Source organism: Vitis riparia, chromosome 1 (assembly GCF_004353265.1).
Source record: "Vitis riparia cultivar Riparia Gloire de Montpellier isolate 1030 chromosome 1, EGFV_Vit.rip_1.0, whole genome shotgun sequence".
In the NCBI taxonomy this organism is placed as follows: domain Eukaryota; kingdom Viridiplantae; phylum Streptophyta; class Magnoliopsida; order Vitales; family Vitaceae; genus Vitis; species Vitis riparia.
Genome location: NC_048431.1, coordinates 5,614,941 through 5,630,020, shown reverse-complemented (window position 1 = coordinate 5,630,020; position 15,080 = coordinate 5,614,941). Strand labels below are relative to the sequence as shown.

The following is a 15,080-nucleotide window of genomic DNA, read 5'->3' as shown; positions in this document are numbered from 1 at the left end:
ACCCGAAGCCTGATTTAGAGACTCAGCGTCCGGACAGCAAATAAGATCATACTCACACTTCATAGAGAATCGGTTGCATTTCTCTCAAAAATATTTCTCATTACTTACCAAGACACCAAATGGGGTTGGTTTAACCCAAACAAAGGTTAGGGTATCAAATGCTCTCTCCGGTTTCATTTATTTGTATAAATAACAATTCCTTCCAAAGTTGAGTTTCATATTTATTTTCATAGTGGGTGGAAAGCGCATAGGTTTGAAGCGTGCAAGGACAACACTGAAGAAGGATTATGGGCTTTTATTATTGCACAGAAGTCATGACAAGGTATAAGACAACAAATGTTTAGGTAAAATTCACAAATTACAGCATGAAGCCAGCGTGTTAGCATCGAGGATGTGGCCTCGGAAAGCTTCAAACCGATGTTTGCCAGCCAAACAGCGAAATTGATTGATTGCGAATTTGAGAATAGGGTTGTCACTGCAGCAAACTGACCTCTGGTATGGTCCCCTTGACAAACCTTGTGCAACACTGCAAACACAATGGGCAGAAGAATTAAAAAAAGGAGAAAGGGGGAAAATAGAAAGAAAAGGCTGCAGTTTTGGGCTTTTGGTAGTATTGCTATCCCTTCACGATTCAACATGGGTTGCCAGCAAATATGTGAGATAAAGAGGGGCGGGATCAGGGGAGGTTCCAAGGTTACGCAAAGTCCTGATATTATGGGCTTAAACAAAAAATTTAAATGTGAGGAACAGGGCTGTGTTCCCCCAACAACCTCGACTGTGCCTTTTTCTCCTGTTTCCAATTTAAAACATCCCCACATTCATGCTTTCACTCCATGCTGGGTCTTCAACGGAGAAATGATGTTGACACTTTACCCAATTCTCCTGTGGGGTCTGTGAAGATCAAAGTGGAAACCCACTCCTCCTTTCTCCTTCTTCTTCTTCTTTCTTCTTTCTTCTTTCTTATTCAGTGCGAGGACTCTCATATTTTGCTTCAGATCAGAAGCGAGAAGTCATTGTTGATGCCATCGCAGACTTCTTTTATTATGTTATTCTTACACAAAGAATGGATTGGGTTGATTATTTAAAATATCACCCACTTGTTATCTTTGATAGAGCCTTGAAAAGGTAGCGAGAATTTGATGGTTTCGAGTTCATTGAATGAAATGACTACTTTCAGTTCTAACAAGTCACGACCCCTCTCTTAAAAATGGGCCATGGGTTCCGATGTTCTCCATTCTCTGGATGAATGTATCATGTGGGCCGTGCAGGTGGGCTGTGGGCTCAATTTTATTTAATGACAAAAAAATATCTTGGGGACATGGAGGGGAATCAAATTGCATGAAGGCCCCCACTGTATGGGGTAGACGCAGAGGGGCTTTTTGGCACTCCAACAACAATTTACAAATACTATTTGATAGCCTTGGTGAATCTGTTACATATTTTTTATCATTCTGGCTTTAATCTCTTTCACATACCAGGAATATTAAAAGAAAAATAACGGTGTATAAATAATAATAGTAATAATAATAATAAAAAGAGAAGAACGGAGTCAAAAGAAAAGCGCGCCAAAAAGTTAGGGTTTCGGTTGCAGAGAACAGAAGAGAAGCAAATGGCCATAGAATGTCTGGTTCTAGGTATGTATATCATCTCTATCATTGTCTTTCGTTTTTTCTATCTCTATCTAAGATCTGTTCTGGCACGGTCAGGCGCAGGGCAAGAGGTGGGGAAGAGCTGTGCAGTGGTGACCATCAATGGCAAGAGAATCATGTTCGATTGCGGCATGCACATGGGCTATCTCGACCACAGACGCTTTCCCGATTTCTCTCTCATTTCTAAATCCGCTGATTTCAACACTGCTATCGACTGTATCGTCATTACTCACTTGTAAGTTTTCAATTACAGTTACTTGTGTTTCTCAATATTCTATAATTGTTTTTTTTTTCTTTTTTCCAGTATAGTGTTTATGTTAATTTCAATTGTGCAGTCACTTGGATCATGTTGGGGCTCTTCCTTACTTCACGGAAGTTTGTGGGTATAGCGGACCCATTTACATGACGGTAATGTAGCTTTAAGTGATTTGAAAAATGTTAGTTTCGTGTTTGGATGTTACTTTGCAATTGCCAATTATTTTTGGTACTGTTTGTTTTTTATTTTTACTTCAATTCTTTTTGTCTTGTACATCTTGAATTGTAGCTGGGTTGATTGAATTTTGCGCTTGGACTATCAATTTTGTGCTATCATTGGAAATTTATACATTGGGTTCTTTCTGTTTACAGTATCCAACAAAGGCATTGTCTCCTTTGATGTTGGAAGATTATAGGAAAGTAATGGTGGACCGAAGGGGAGAGCAAGAACTGTTCAGTAATGATGACATCATGAAGTGTATGAAGAAAGGTATATGGTTCCCCTCCTCATACCACAACACCATTTTTGGGGTTGAATTGGTGAATCCTATGATTTTGGTCATATATTAAATATTTTGATTGATCAAATCATTTGCAAATTCCATATTAATTTCACTTGTGAGCTTTGAGATTGAATTTTTGAATTTTTGATAATGGGAATCATTTGAAAGTTATATGTTAATTTCACTCGTTTGTTTGTCTCAGTTCTTATTTGTTCTATTCGTCTTCCTGTCAAGCTATTTTTTTGGTTTCTATATTGCAGTTATAGCAGTGGACCTGAAGCAGACTGTGCAGGTTGATAAGGATCTTCAGATCCGTGCCTACTATGCAGGACATGTAAGGTTTTTGAACTTCACCTCTACTACATTTCCTACGTTAGCAGCCATGTTTGGATAATTAGTGATAAACTTTTTAGGTTTAACACCCTTCTTTGCCAAGTTTTCCCACTTCTAGGATTTGGAATCATCCTTATTTTAAGATTTTGTTGCTTAACAGATGTGAAAATTCTTTTTCATTGTCCTGCTCTCTGGGCCTGTTACTTCCATGGATTTCATAGTGGCTACTGCTTAAACTTTGAGATTTGGCTAAATTTGCTGTCTTCAAGTGGCCGTTTTGTTTACTATTATCATCTTTTCTTGGCTGCTACTTTTTTTGAGCAATGAGGATATGAGGCTTCATGATTAATTATCAGAACCAATTTCTATTATTTCAGTCATAAATTGCTCTTTCATATGGAGCTTATAGAAGAATCTGTTTCATATAGAACCATTGATTTCTCTTAGTTGGTAGCAGAAGTTCTTCAACATGCTCTTTCTTGATGTTCCCTATTATTAAGTCAATTTTGGTTTCCAACAATTATTTTGAGAATGCTGTCAATATTCTTTTGTCCTCACTCACTCTTGTGCACATGTCTCCATTTGCCGTAGGTTCAAAACTTTGGTCTTTATCCTTTTCAGGTTTATTCTCAGTAAAGTTTTTTTTCTTGACCTTGTCTAATTTACCCAATCCAATCCCATTCTTTCTAGCCAAATTTTTATGGAAATCAAAATCCCCATTAAAGGTCAAGGTATTTGCTTGGTTAGTAGCACACAAGAAGGTAAACACCTATGACACACTATAGTTTAGAAGGCCATTTGAGTTTCTTAGTCCTCATTGGTGCATCTTATGCATGGGAATTGGAGAATTGGTTAACCATCTCTTTCTACATTGCCTGTTACATTGAGACTTTGACACAAGATTTTTAGTCTGGCCAAGATGGATTGGGTTCTACTAGGGAGTATATGTGACATGATGACCATCTTGCTTAGAGGTTTGGGGAATTCCATCAAAGGCTAACTCTTTGACAAATTGCTTGCAACTCTGCTTTGTTGTGTGGTAAGAGAGAAATGCTAGGATATTTGAGGAAAAGTGAAGAATGAAAGAGATGTTGTGAGATCTACTTCACTTATATTTCTCCTTATAGGCCTCTTGTACCATCACCTTTAGAGGCGTTCCACTCAATGTTATTCAACTTAGTTGGCTTTTAGTTTGTAATTCAAAGAGGGTGGATAACAATGAGAAGAGTTGAGTTCGGTTTTGAGGAGATTTTATCTTTGTGTATCCTTAAGCAGCCTATGCCTTCGTGTACAGTTCTCCTTGTATACTGGATGTGTTTAGTCTTACTTTGTTCAATATTTTGTATTTTGTGGGGAGGACTTTTCATCATTCTCTTGTATCTTTTTCATTAGTCAACATATTTTTTGTTTCTGATAAAAAAAATGAAATTGTAAGTCCATCTTGTATGGGTAATCTTTGAGTGCTTATTATTACTATTTTTGTTTAAGGTTCTTGGGGCTGCAATGTTTTATGCAAAGGTTGGAGATGCTGCTATGGTGTATACAGGGGATTATAATATGACACCAGATAGGCATCTTGGAGCTGCTCAAATTGATCGATTACAGTTGGACCTTCTTATAACAGAGTAAGGAATATATGCATGTTATCAAATATCTGGTATTTTTGCTCGTGTATGACATATATGCAAATGCATAGAGAAAAAAAGAAGTGAATTTGGAACATTAAGATTTCTGTTCATAATTGTCTGTCCTTTCAAATGTTTGTTCCTTTTCCCAAAAATGCATTGCTAATCCTTTTATTTTTATTTTTTTTAACCCTTGTTGCATTTAGATCCAAGTTATGTTTAGGCCTTGTTGGATTGACTTTTAAGGAGCTAAAAACTCGTTTTTAATCTTAATGCGAGCTTTTATATATGTTTAGGTAATTTATTTGGCGGGAGGATTTCTCATCCTTCTTCTTGTACTTCTTTTTATCTATCAATATATCTCTGTGTCATTTCCAATCAAAAAATATATGTTTGGGTAATTTTATTAAAGAATTATGACTTAAAAAAGTTTAATATGTAGTTAGGAAAATGTTGCTTCTCATAGAAGTCCTATTTTACCTTTTTTTTATATAATAAACTAAATAAATAAAGAAATAAAGATTTAGGCAGAAAACTCTTTAATGTTTATTGAAATTCAAAATGCCAGTATTGCCTTTGAAAATATAGTTTTGACTTGGGCTTCAGCTTCTAGCTAGTGGCAAAAACAAAAAGCTATACTAAACAAGGCTTAGTTGCTCTACTCCTTATGCCTTAATCTAGTTTTAGTTGTAAAATAACGCATTTTATTTGTATGTTTTGCTTATTCCTTTATCTGCCATTTGTTTTTCTGTTTCATCTTCCACCACTTTTGATCTCATTTTTGTCAAACTTACACATCACAAACATCTCTTACAATCTCAGGTCTACATTATTCATTGTCATCTTCATTTTAGTTGTTAACTGAGATGTTTGATTTACTAGTAGTTGACCCAACAGCATCCTGCTTTGGATTTAGAAGCTTGAAATCATTTCTAATGTTAGTTGAATTAACTCAGTGACTTATGCCTGATATATATATATATATATATAAAGTTTTTATTTTATTTTGAATCATGTTTTGAGACCTATAAAATCTTCACTTTGGTAAGTGCCATATTACCATCTGTTCTTCTCTTCTCTTGGATCTTCATCTCTCTGTTCTTTATTTTGTAGAGCTGATTAATGGTTATTCATTAAAATGCTTAAGTTCTGTATTGCTATCTGTTTTTTCTGTAATTTCAATTCTGAAATCTTGAAACCCATAAAATCTTCATCTTAGAAAGCTATTTACTTAATCCAGTGATTATTTAGACAGGTTTTTTGGGAAAGAAATTAATGATCTTCTCCATACAATTTTTTTTCCTTCCAGGTCAACATATGCAACCACTGTTCGTGATTCAAAGTATGCTCGTGAGAGGGAATTTCTTAAAGCAGTAAGGAGACATCACTACTATCAAATTAGCAGATACTGCATTTCTTTTGTTGACTTACTTTTTTTCCATCATTAGTTCATAACCAGCTCTAGTTGTCTTATCTCTCAATTTCTCATCAATATTTCGGTTGCTTTCTCAACTCCCTATCAATAGTGATCCCTCTATGAGCAACTTATTATTTTTAAATTCTAATATGATATGAGTCACCCAAGCAGTTGTTTCCCGTAAAAACAATTCTTGTGGGGATCCAAAATGGTACAACTTGAGTGGTTATGATAATCATTTTTGGGTTAATTGTGTAAACCCAATGGTCTTCTAAATAAATTCGTATATCATTGCATAATGCTCTTTGTCCTGAATGTTCTAAGTTTCCAAGAAATACCCAATCCTCTATACAAAGAAGGATAAAAAAGACAGATGGGTGCATACTTGTCAAAAAAGTCAAATCTAACAACAATTCATGGAGGTATAAAATCTCCTACAAAAGAAACCATATGTATAGCTCCACTTTTTGCTAACGCCTCAACGACATTATTGCCTAAGCAAGAGGAGTCTAAGAAAAGGAACATCCTTAAGAAATGTCAATAATCTAGTGCAGCCACCTATCAAACTTCCATGATCCTCTTTCTTTCTTAGTCACCCATGATATGATAACAACAAAATTGCCTTCTACTAGAAAATTAGAAAAACCCAAAGCTTTTGCCTGTAACAACCCTTATAGAAAGGCTAGAATTTTTGTCTCAATGGTTAAACCCTGACTTGTAGGTTTAGAGAATGCTTTTAACACTCTACCACAATGATCTGTAATCAACTCTCCAATCCCTAACTGCCATGGGTTGCCTAAAGAACATCCATCAAAATTTAGCTTAGTAAAACCTACCAATGGTGGTAGCCATTTACAAGGTGACTCTTTAGTCAATCTTGTGGTTCTACAAACTAGGTTCTAATCTAGCAGAATAAGGCTTAGAGAGATGCCTGCAAAAGCCTCATTGGTAGAAGCTTTAAAGATTAAGGAGTCACTATATAATTTTTTTTTTGTATTAAAACTTTAAAATTAGAGAATGGACTTAATGGAGTATTATTGAGGTGTTTCTGAGCTAGAGAACAAAAAATTTCATGTCCTGTTCTACTGCCAGTCCCTCTTTCCCATTTAATGATGATTTTTGTTTGATATATACACATCTATGTTCTGTTATACTAACTTTCAAAGTGTTACTACCGTGAGGATGGTGTTTTCAACCATATGAAGCTTTTTCTAGAAGTATTTTGTTACTGTAATCATTTGCCTTGTTTCTTAGTTCAAGATATCCTTTTTATTGTTCTCATCTAATAATTGTAGGTTCACAAATGTGTAGCTGATGGAGGAAAAGTGCTAATTCCTACATTTGCTCTTGGAAGAGCTCAGGTGTTTTCACCAACTTAGTTGTTAGCTTTACTTTGTAGGGATATGATTTGTTATCGTATGTAGTTTTAATTGTATGATTTGGTTTTAGATGGAATTATTACCTACTTTAGAGAATTAGACTTGTTTATTCATGCTAAATATGTTTCTAATTTCTAGTTTTGCTTCATAGTTTCTTGTCAATGGTTTTTTTTTTCATCCTTTATTTTCTTTCTTTTTTGAAGGTTCCCTCACGTAATAGCTTCTCTTGTAATTTTTTCTTCTTTCAATCAAAGTTTCATTTCTTATATAAAACAGCAAGTACTCAATGCATTGCTGTTTTTTTTCTTTTAATAACAAAATAGCTTTTTGTGGTTTGCAAGTTAGTTTACATGGTGTTTTACTTCATTATATCTCCTATAAAAGCAACACTTGCATTGCACCTTTTTTTTTCTTTTTTAAATTCTTATTTTTGCTTTTTTTTTTTCAATAAATTACAAAAATTACTCCTGTATTTTTACCTACCTCCGAATTTGGCCTCTAAACTTTTATTGAAGCAATGCCAAGTCCAAACTATACCTAAATGTCAAATAGACCTTTTTGTTAATATTTTCCATTAAAATAGATGGACAAACCCTTGTGACAAGCGTGCGAATAAATTGGATATATCCAAGCATTCCATATAAAAACTCATCCCAATGGCTATATGCTTGTCACATGGATTTCTCCATCATTTTTCTTACAGAAAATGTTAATAGAAAGGCTTTGAGCATAATTTAGGGTTGACATTGCTGTAGAAAAGGTTTCATGGGCTAAATTGAGACATGGTCAAAGTATAGGGGTAATTTTTGTAATTTACCCTTATCTTATATATATATATTTTGTCTCAAAAGCTAATACTTTATTGTCTTCTTTCTAAATTTCCTTGTCCTGTGTGCTATTGTCTTTTCTTTCAATATTTTACCCTTTGATGTGTATTAAAAACTGAGAAAGGCAAATATGAAACACCCTATAGGTTCCTTAGAGTTGAAAGTTTTGGATGTTGAGTATTTGCTATCTTGGTTTTGTTGAGGAAGTGAAAAAGGAAAGTTCTTTCTTTTAACACTATCCTTCAAGTTGGAGTAGGAATACAAAGAATGGTCAATATGTTTGAGAATGACAAAATGGAATGAACTGGTGGTCCAACCTTAGTGTGATCAAAATATGGGGTCCAAAATTTTAACTAGATGCTTCCTGTTCCTGATATGGTTGCAGAACTTAGTTATGGTGCCTAATTATGACCTGTTGAGATTAAGAAAAAGATAAAGAACTCAATTTAGTGGAATTGAGGTTATAAGGAGGAAATGGGGGCCTTGTGGCATAAAGTGATCAATGGTAAATATGGGGATGATGTGGGAGGGTGGTGATCTTGCGAAGTAAGCGAAGAGGATGAGGTTGGATTATGGAAAACCATCCGAAAGGGTTGGGACATTTTAGGTAGTAGAGTTGCTTTTTCAATGGGTAATGGGAGGAAAGTGAGATTTTGGTTGAATAAGTGGTGTGGAGATGAACCACTTAGGGTATCTTTTCCTTTTTTATTTGCAATTGCCATCTCTAAGGATGCTTGGGTGGAGGAGGTTTCGTGTGCTTCTTCTGATGGGGGTTGTTGGGCACCCTGTTTTTCTAAGTGACTCAATGATTGGGAGATGGATATAGTGGAGTGCTTTCCCTTGAGGTTGCAAGGGTGGAGGGTGTGCAAGGATGAGGAGGATAAGTTGGTGTGGATAGGGGCGAAGAATGGAAATTTTTTTGTTAAAGACTTGTACAAAGAGTTGGAGTCGAGAAGACAATTGAATTTTCCTTCAAACATCATTTGGAATTCTTGGGTTCCGCCCAAGGTGGGTGTCTTCGCATGGGAGGCCACTTGGAACAAAGTTTTAACTTTGGATCACATCCAGAGGAAAGGGTGGGTTGTGGTGAATAGATGTTTTCTTTGTTGTAAAAGGATGGGGATTTCTCGGTGAAATCTTTGTATAGGACCATGCAGCTGGGGTCTCTTGCTTTTTTCCCTTCAAAAATTATATGGAACTCTTGTGTGCAGCCCAAATTGAGCTTTTTTGCGTGGGAGGCTTCTTGGGGGAGAGTTCTAACCTTGGATCGCTTGCAAAAGAGAGGTTGGGTTATGACAAATAGATGTTTTCTTTGCCATAAGAGTGAGGAGACAATTGACCACCTTCTTATCCATTGTGAAAAAACAAGGAAGTATGGATGGTGTTCCTTTCCTTTTTGGTGTTTCGTGGGTTTTTCCCCGTTCGGTCAAGGAAACCCTTTTAGGATGGAGGGGTTTCTTTTGTGGGAAAGAAAAGGAGGTGGCGTGGCAATTGGGACCGTTATGCTTGTTTTGGGTTATTTGGAAGGCTAGAAATTCAATTGCATTTGAGGATTGTGGGTTGTCCGTTCAAAGGCTGAAAGTATCTTTTGTGTATTTTTTGTAGTCAGAAACCAAATTGTGGATAAAAGATGGTCCTTCGACCTTAATAGAATTTATAAGTGGGTGTGTATGCGTTAAGGGAGAGGTTTTTTTGTTTTGCCTTGTCCTTTGATGTTTGGCCCCTTTTGTAAGGGGGTAAGTCCCTTTATACTGTAATTCGGTGGGTCGCTTCTTTAGCGCCTCTTTGCAATACAATCTTATGCTTATTGATAAAAAAAAAAAAAAATGTTTTCTTTGTTGTAAAGAGGAGGAATTGGTTGATCACATTCTCCTCCATTACGACAAGACAAGGGCGGTTTGGCACTCTTATTTTCGCTTTTTGGTGTCTTGGGTCCTATTCTCTTCAGTGAGGGGTGCTTACAAGTTGACACGAGTCTTTTGTGGGTAGAAAAAGGAGAAATGTGTGGAGAGCTGCCCCCTTGTGCCTTTTTTGGACAATTTGGAAGGAAAGGAAAAGGAGGGTGTTAAAAAACAAGGAGCATTCTATTCATATGATTAAACTTAATTTTTTTGTAATCTTTGGATGCGATCCCAATTGTTTATGGCCCTTGGCCCTTCTTCGATTGTAGATTTTGTGGATCAAATAGGGTCTTGTTGAGGGGTGCTGTTTTTTGTTGTCTTTCTTTGTTTTCTGGTGGCATTTTAGTATGCTCCCGTTGTATACTCCCTATATACTTTGGAGCGCTTCTCTTTTTAATATACTCTTTATTACTTATCAAAAAAAAAAAAAAAACCTCATATTGGGTGAGATTTTAAATATGATAGGCTAACAACCTACTCCTTCCCCTCCCTCATATCCGTTTATATAATGTAATATCATTGTTTACCCATCAATTATTATACATGGAGTTACATAGAAATGGCAAGTGTTGGTGTATGTCTTAATGGTAGATTTGTTTGCTCCAGATCTTAGACATGGGGACATGGCTAAATAATGTAATTTTCTTTTTCTCTTGTTCTATCCTCTAGGCTAAATTGATGTGTTTATTTAAGATTGAATGTCCAATATGATCTAAACTTACTTATAATGAAATGGAAATTTGTTCTTTTTATTTGTTGAACATATTTGGTGGATAAATATCTTACTAATAGGCATGGATAGACACACATATCCTACACCTAGACTCTTTTATGTCATGTTCAATACAGGTACTTAATGTACTTTGAAGTTTCCATAAGATGGAGCACATTAGTAGAAGGGAAAAGTGTGTTTTCATACACTCATTTGAAAAAAACCACAAAAATAATGACCTAAGTTTATAAAATCTAAACTTCATACATCAATCTAAAAATGATTAGGATTTTGTGTACTTTTCGGTCAAAGGTAGTACCTTTTATCATTCAGGTACTACCTTTTAATGATATAGGTACTACTTTGACCATTCTGGGTATAACCTTTGATTGGTGAGTGCATGAAACTTGAATTATTTTTAGAGGGTCTCTATTTTGTGTTTTTTCTTTCAAATGAGTGTGTGGAAACATACTTTTCCCTTTATAAAATATGCCTTACTAATCTTATATGCACATGTGAATTTGATAATATTATGAACTAAATTTGGAATGATTTTTAGTACTATAGAATGGTTATGTTATCTTTTATTGACTATCTTATCTTATCAACTAGGAACTTTGTATACTGTTGGACAATTATTGGGAGCGCATGAATCTAAAGGTTCCAATTTACTTTTCGGCAGGTGTATGATATTTACATGTTCCTTCCTTGATTGATTTTAATTCTTGGTTCTTAATTAATATTCTAAGACATCAAATGTTAAGTTTTTTAGGGGCATAAAAATCTTGTTTGACAACTTTTTACTTGTAGCACATATGGCCTTTTTTCTTTTATTTTTTTTATTAGAAATAAAAGATGTATTTATTATAGTTAAAAATAACATGAGAAGGATGGGGAATCCTTCCCACAATTACAAAAGTTTGATCGAAATATGATTGAACTCCTCCACTATACAAGGAGTCTATACAAAAAGTTTAGACTACAACACAATATACAAAGATGTCATCTTCTAAAGTCCTAACTAAGGTCCCCTCAATGATGCCCAAACCCTTTTGATTTATACACCGAATGCCAATTAAGTTGAATAACACTAAGAAGAATGTGTAAAAGAAGAAGAGTGGGAAGGTAAATAGAATAAATTTCTTCCTTGATTTCAATATGTACATCTCCACATATTTATATAAATATTCCTAAACAACAAAAAAATGGAAACTTTCATAATCTAATTCTATCAAATCCCCTTGATTACGATATTTCTGATTCTCTCCTTAATTACAAAAATACACAGTTATAATATTTCCTAATTACATTCTTCCACACTCTCCCTCAAACCGGTGAATAGATGTTTTTCATTCCCAACTTGGATATACTTGCTTGAAACGCTGTACTATGTAAACCTTTGGTGAGTATATCTGCAAGTTGGTGGTCTCAGTAGATACATAAGGGGTGCAAATCAACCCACTATCTAGTTTTTCTTTAATAAAATGTCTGTCTATCTCTATGTGCTTCGTTTGATCATGTTGCATTGGATTGTGTGCAATATTGATTGCAGATTTGTTGTTGTAGTAAAGTCTCATTGGGCCATCCTATTGAATCTTCAAATCTTCCAAAATGATCTTCAACCACAGTAGTTCACACACTCCTTGAGCCATTATGCAAAATTTTGATTTGTTCTGGACTTCGCCACCAAACTCTGTTTCTTACTTCTCCATGTTACCATATTCCCACCAAGAAAGGTGTAATATCCTATGGTTGATCTTCTGTCAACCATAAATCCAACATAATTTGTATTTGTGTATGCTTCAAGTACTAGTCTTGAGTTTCATTCAAATAATATGCCCTTCTTGGAGATCCCTTAAGGTACTATAACACTTGGTTAGTGGCTTGTAGATGAAGCTCTTTTGGATTGTGCATAAACTGGCTAATCAGACTCACAACATATGCCATATTTGGTCTTATGTGAGAGAGATAAATGAGTCTTCCTACCAGATATTGATACATCTCTTTATCTACCGTAGCATCTTCCTCAGCTTCTCCAAGCTTATGATTAGGATCTATTGGTGTACTTGTTGGTTTACATGCTAACTTTCTTGTTTCCTTGAGAAGGTTCGTTACATATTTTTGTTGAAAAATAAAAATTTCCCGCTTAAAATGTGCAACTTCGATTCTTAGGAAGTATTTCAACCTTCTTAACTTTTTAATTTCAAACTCTCTGGTCAACCATTGCCTGAAAATTTGTCTTTTCTTTTTATCATTTCCTTTCATAATGATGTTGTCTACATATACCAGAAGAGTTGTAACTTCCCCTGAATCTGAATGTTTGATGAATAATGTATGGTTTCTCGGACTTTGTTTGTATCCCATGTTTTTCATCACTTTGGCAAACCTTCCAAACTATGCCTTTGGAGACTATTTTAGCCCATATAGAGTTTTTTTTTTTTAGAGTTTACATACCTTTTTAGTTGCTATGTCACTTCCAAATCTCGGAAGAACTTCCATATAAATATCTTCTTCCAAGTCTCCATGCAGAAATGCATTTTTGACGTTAAACTTTTGTAGATCCCAATTATAGTTTGCTGCCAATGATAACAAAACTTTGACTGTGTTCATCTTGGTAACCAGAGCAAATGTCTGTGGATAATTCATGTCATATGTTTGAGTATATCCTTTAACCACCAATCTCGTCTTATACCTTTCTAATGTCCCATTTGCTTTATACGCTATATGTCTAGTCTTTTTCCATGCAAGCAAATCTACCAACTCCCAAATTTATTTTCTCTAAGGCCTTCATTTCTACATTCATGACTTGTCTTCAATTTTAATTAGATAAAGCTTCAGATAGAGTGGTAGGAATATGAATATTGTTCAAACTTGTAAGAAAACTCTTAAGGGATGGAGACAACTTTTGGAATTACACAACATGAGAAAGTGGATACAATGGATGTTTAGTACATTTCCTTGTTCCCTTCCTGATGACAATAGGAAGGTTTTGATTTATGAGTTTTTTTAGATTGAAATTCTAACTTAGTTTGTAAGGGAGGATGAGAGATTGTTACCTCATTTCCAAAAGTCGGTTCGGATCCTTGGACTTGTATAAGTCGAGGAAATGTAGCTTTCTTCCTTGAGTACACTTTGCCAGTCATTCGATTCTTAGGAGCAGTCTTGATAGGTGATGACTCAGGTTCAAAGATAGGCTCAATGGGTGTCGACTTAAGTTCAGAGAAGGAGGGTACAAGTATAGGACTAGAGACTTTAAGAGGGTCAATGAGAAAGGGATCAATGAAATAAGAATCCCGATCCTTGTCTTCCTTGATGAAATTCTCTCCCTAAAGATAAAAAACGGGAAAATAAGACTCACTTTCATTAAAAGTAACAAGAAACCTTTTGGTAAAAACATGAATCAAGAAACCTTTTGGCCCTAAAAAGATATGTTTTTGGTAGTTTGGTAGGTCCTTTAGTTGTTTTATTATGCGTTTATTATTTTTAGAATTTAATTATTAGTTGTTTACTAGTTTTTTTTTTTTTTTTTAAAGTTGAAAAAAGTTAATGTAGCCAATCCGAAATAGTTGAGATGTAAGGGTTTTTCTATTGGTTTTCTTTTCCTATTATTGTATTTTCATGTCAACTTCTTTCCCATGGAATGCTTTCTTCTTTCCTTCTTCAATTTTAACATTAATAGAAAAAAACAAACATTAATATATTTGGGCTTTAAAGCAATTGTTTCGAGACAAATACTTTCAATGAAATATTGGTAGATACACCGAATTAGTAATCCATAAGATGCACTATGGTTTATCATCTTGGTATTAGGATTCAAAGTGTCGATTGAGTCTTATCCACCTCGGTTAGGTCTGAGACAATTTTGATACCCGAGTTACAATTTACAACATTAAACACTGACTTGGTGTTAACTTGCCCTGAATCCTCTAAATTGATCGATTTTTTGAAAAAAACTCGTTGACTCGACCAAGTTTCGGATTTGACTCCAATATTCAAAGTTAGGTCACAAATCCCTCTTTTTCTTCTTCATCCCCAAAATTGTCCTTCTCTATTGCTTGCTAGTGCTATTGTGGTGACTGAAAGTTGAAAAACAATGATTTGATGTCGATGTTCTCCCTTCATTATCATCTTCAAATCCTTATTACTATTGGTGACATTTCCAACGGTGATGTTGATTTTTTGCAAGCGATGACATCTTCGTGGTGCTTGGCTTTTCTTGCATAGACATCTCCGATTGTACTTTATGATGATGAATTTAAAAGCTTGAGAACAAGATTCATCCTTAGTTGGAGAAGAAGATTCAAATTTGGGAAAAGAATGGGTATTGGGTATTTTATTTTTTCATATCAATAATATATATGACAATATACTATGCTATTATATGGCATTATGGATTAGATGTATGAGCTGAGGATGGAATTTCAAAAATACATATGGAAGATAAATGGGGATATTTATATGGCTATGGGCATAAAGGTA

At 34.9% G+C, this 15,080-nt stretch overlaps 1 protein-coding gene across 2 annotated transcripts in view; it reads left to right on the top strand.

Annotated features, from left to right (window-relative positions):
- Window positions 1-558: 558 nt before the first annotated feature.
- LOC117911871 (cleavage and polyadenylation specificity factor subunit 3-II) overlaps window positions 559-15,080 on the top strand; it is a 40,097-nt gene continuing 25,575 nt past the window's right edge. Inside the window, exons 1-9 of one of the 2 annotated variants that reach the window (XM_034826380.1) lie at window positions 559-1,634; window positions 1,707-1,884; window positions 1,985-2,057; window positions 2,277-2,394; window positions 2,668-2,741; window positions 4,229-4,365; window positions 5,675-5,738; window positions 7,078-7,143; window positions 11,214-11,283. In XM_034826380.1, coding sequence (XP_034682271.1) covers window positions 1,610-1,634; window positions 1,707-1,884; window positions 1,985-2,057; window positions 2,277-2,394; window positions 2,668-2,741; window positions 4,229-4,365; window positions 5,675-5,738; window positions 7,078-7,143; window positions 11,214-11,283 — 805 coding nt within the window. In that variant the 5' untranslated portion in view covers window positions 559-1,609. The remainder of the gene's footprint in view (window positions 1,635-1,706; window positions 1,885-1,984; window positions 2,058-2,276; window positions 2,395-2,667; window positions 2,742-4,228; window positions 4,366-5,674; window positions 5,739-7,077; window positions 7,144-11,213; window positions 11,284-15,080) is intronic. The other variant, XM_034826333.1, reaches the window with a different exon arrangement.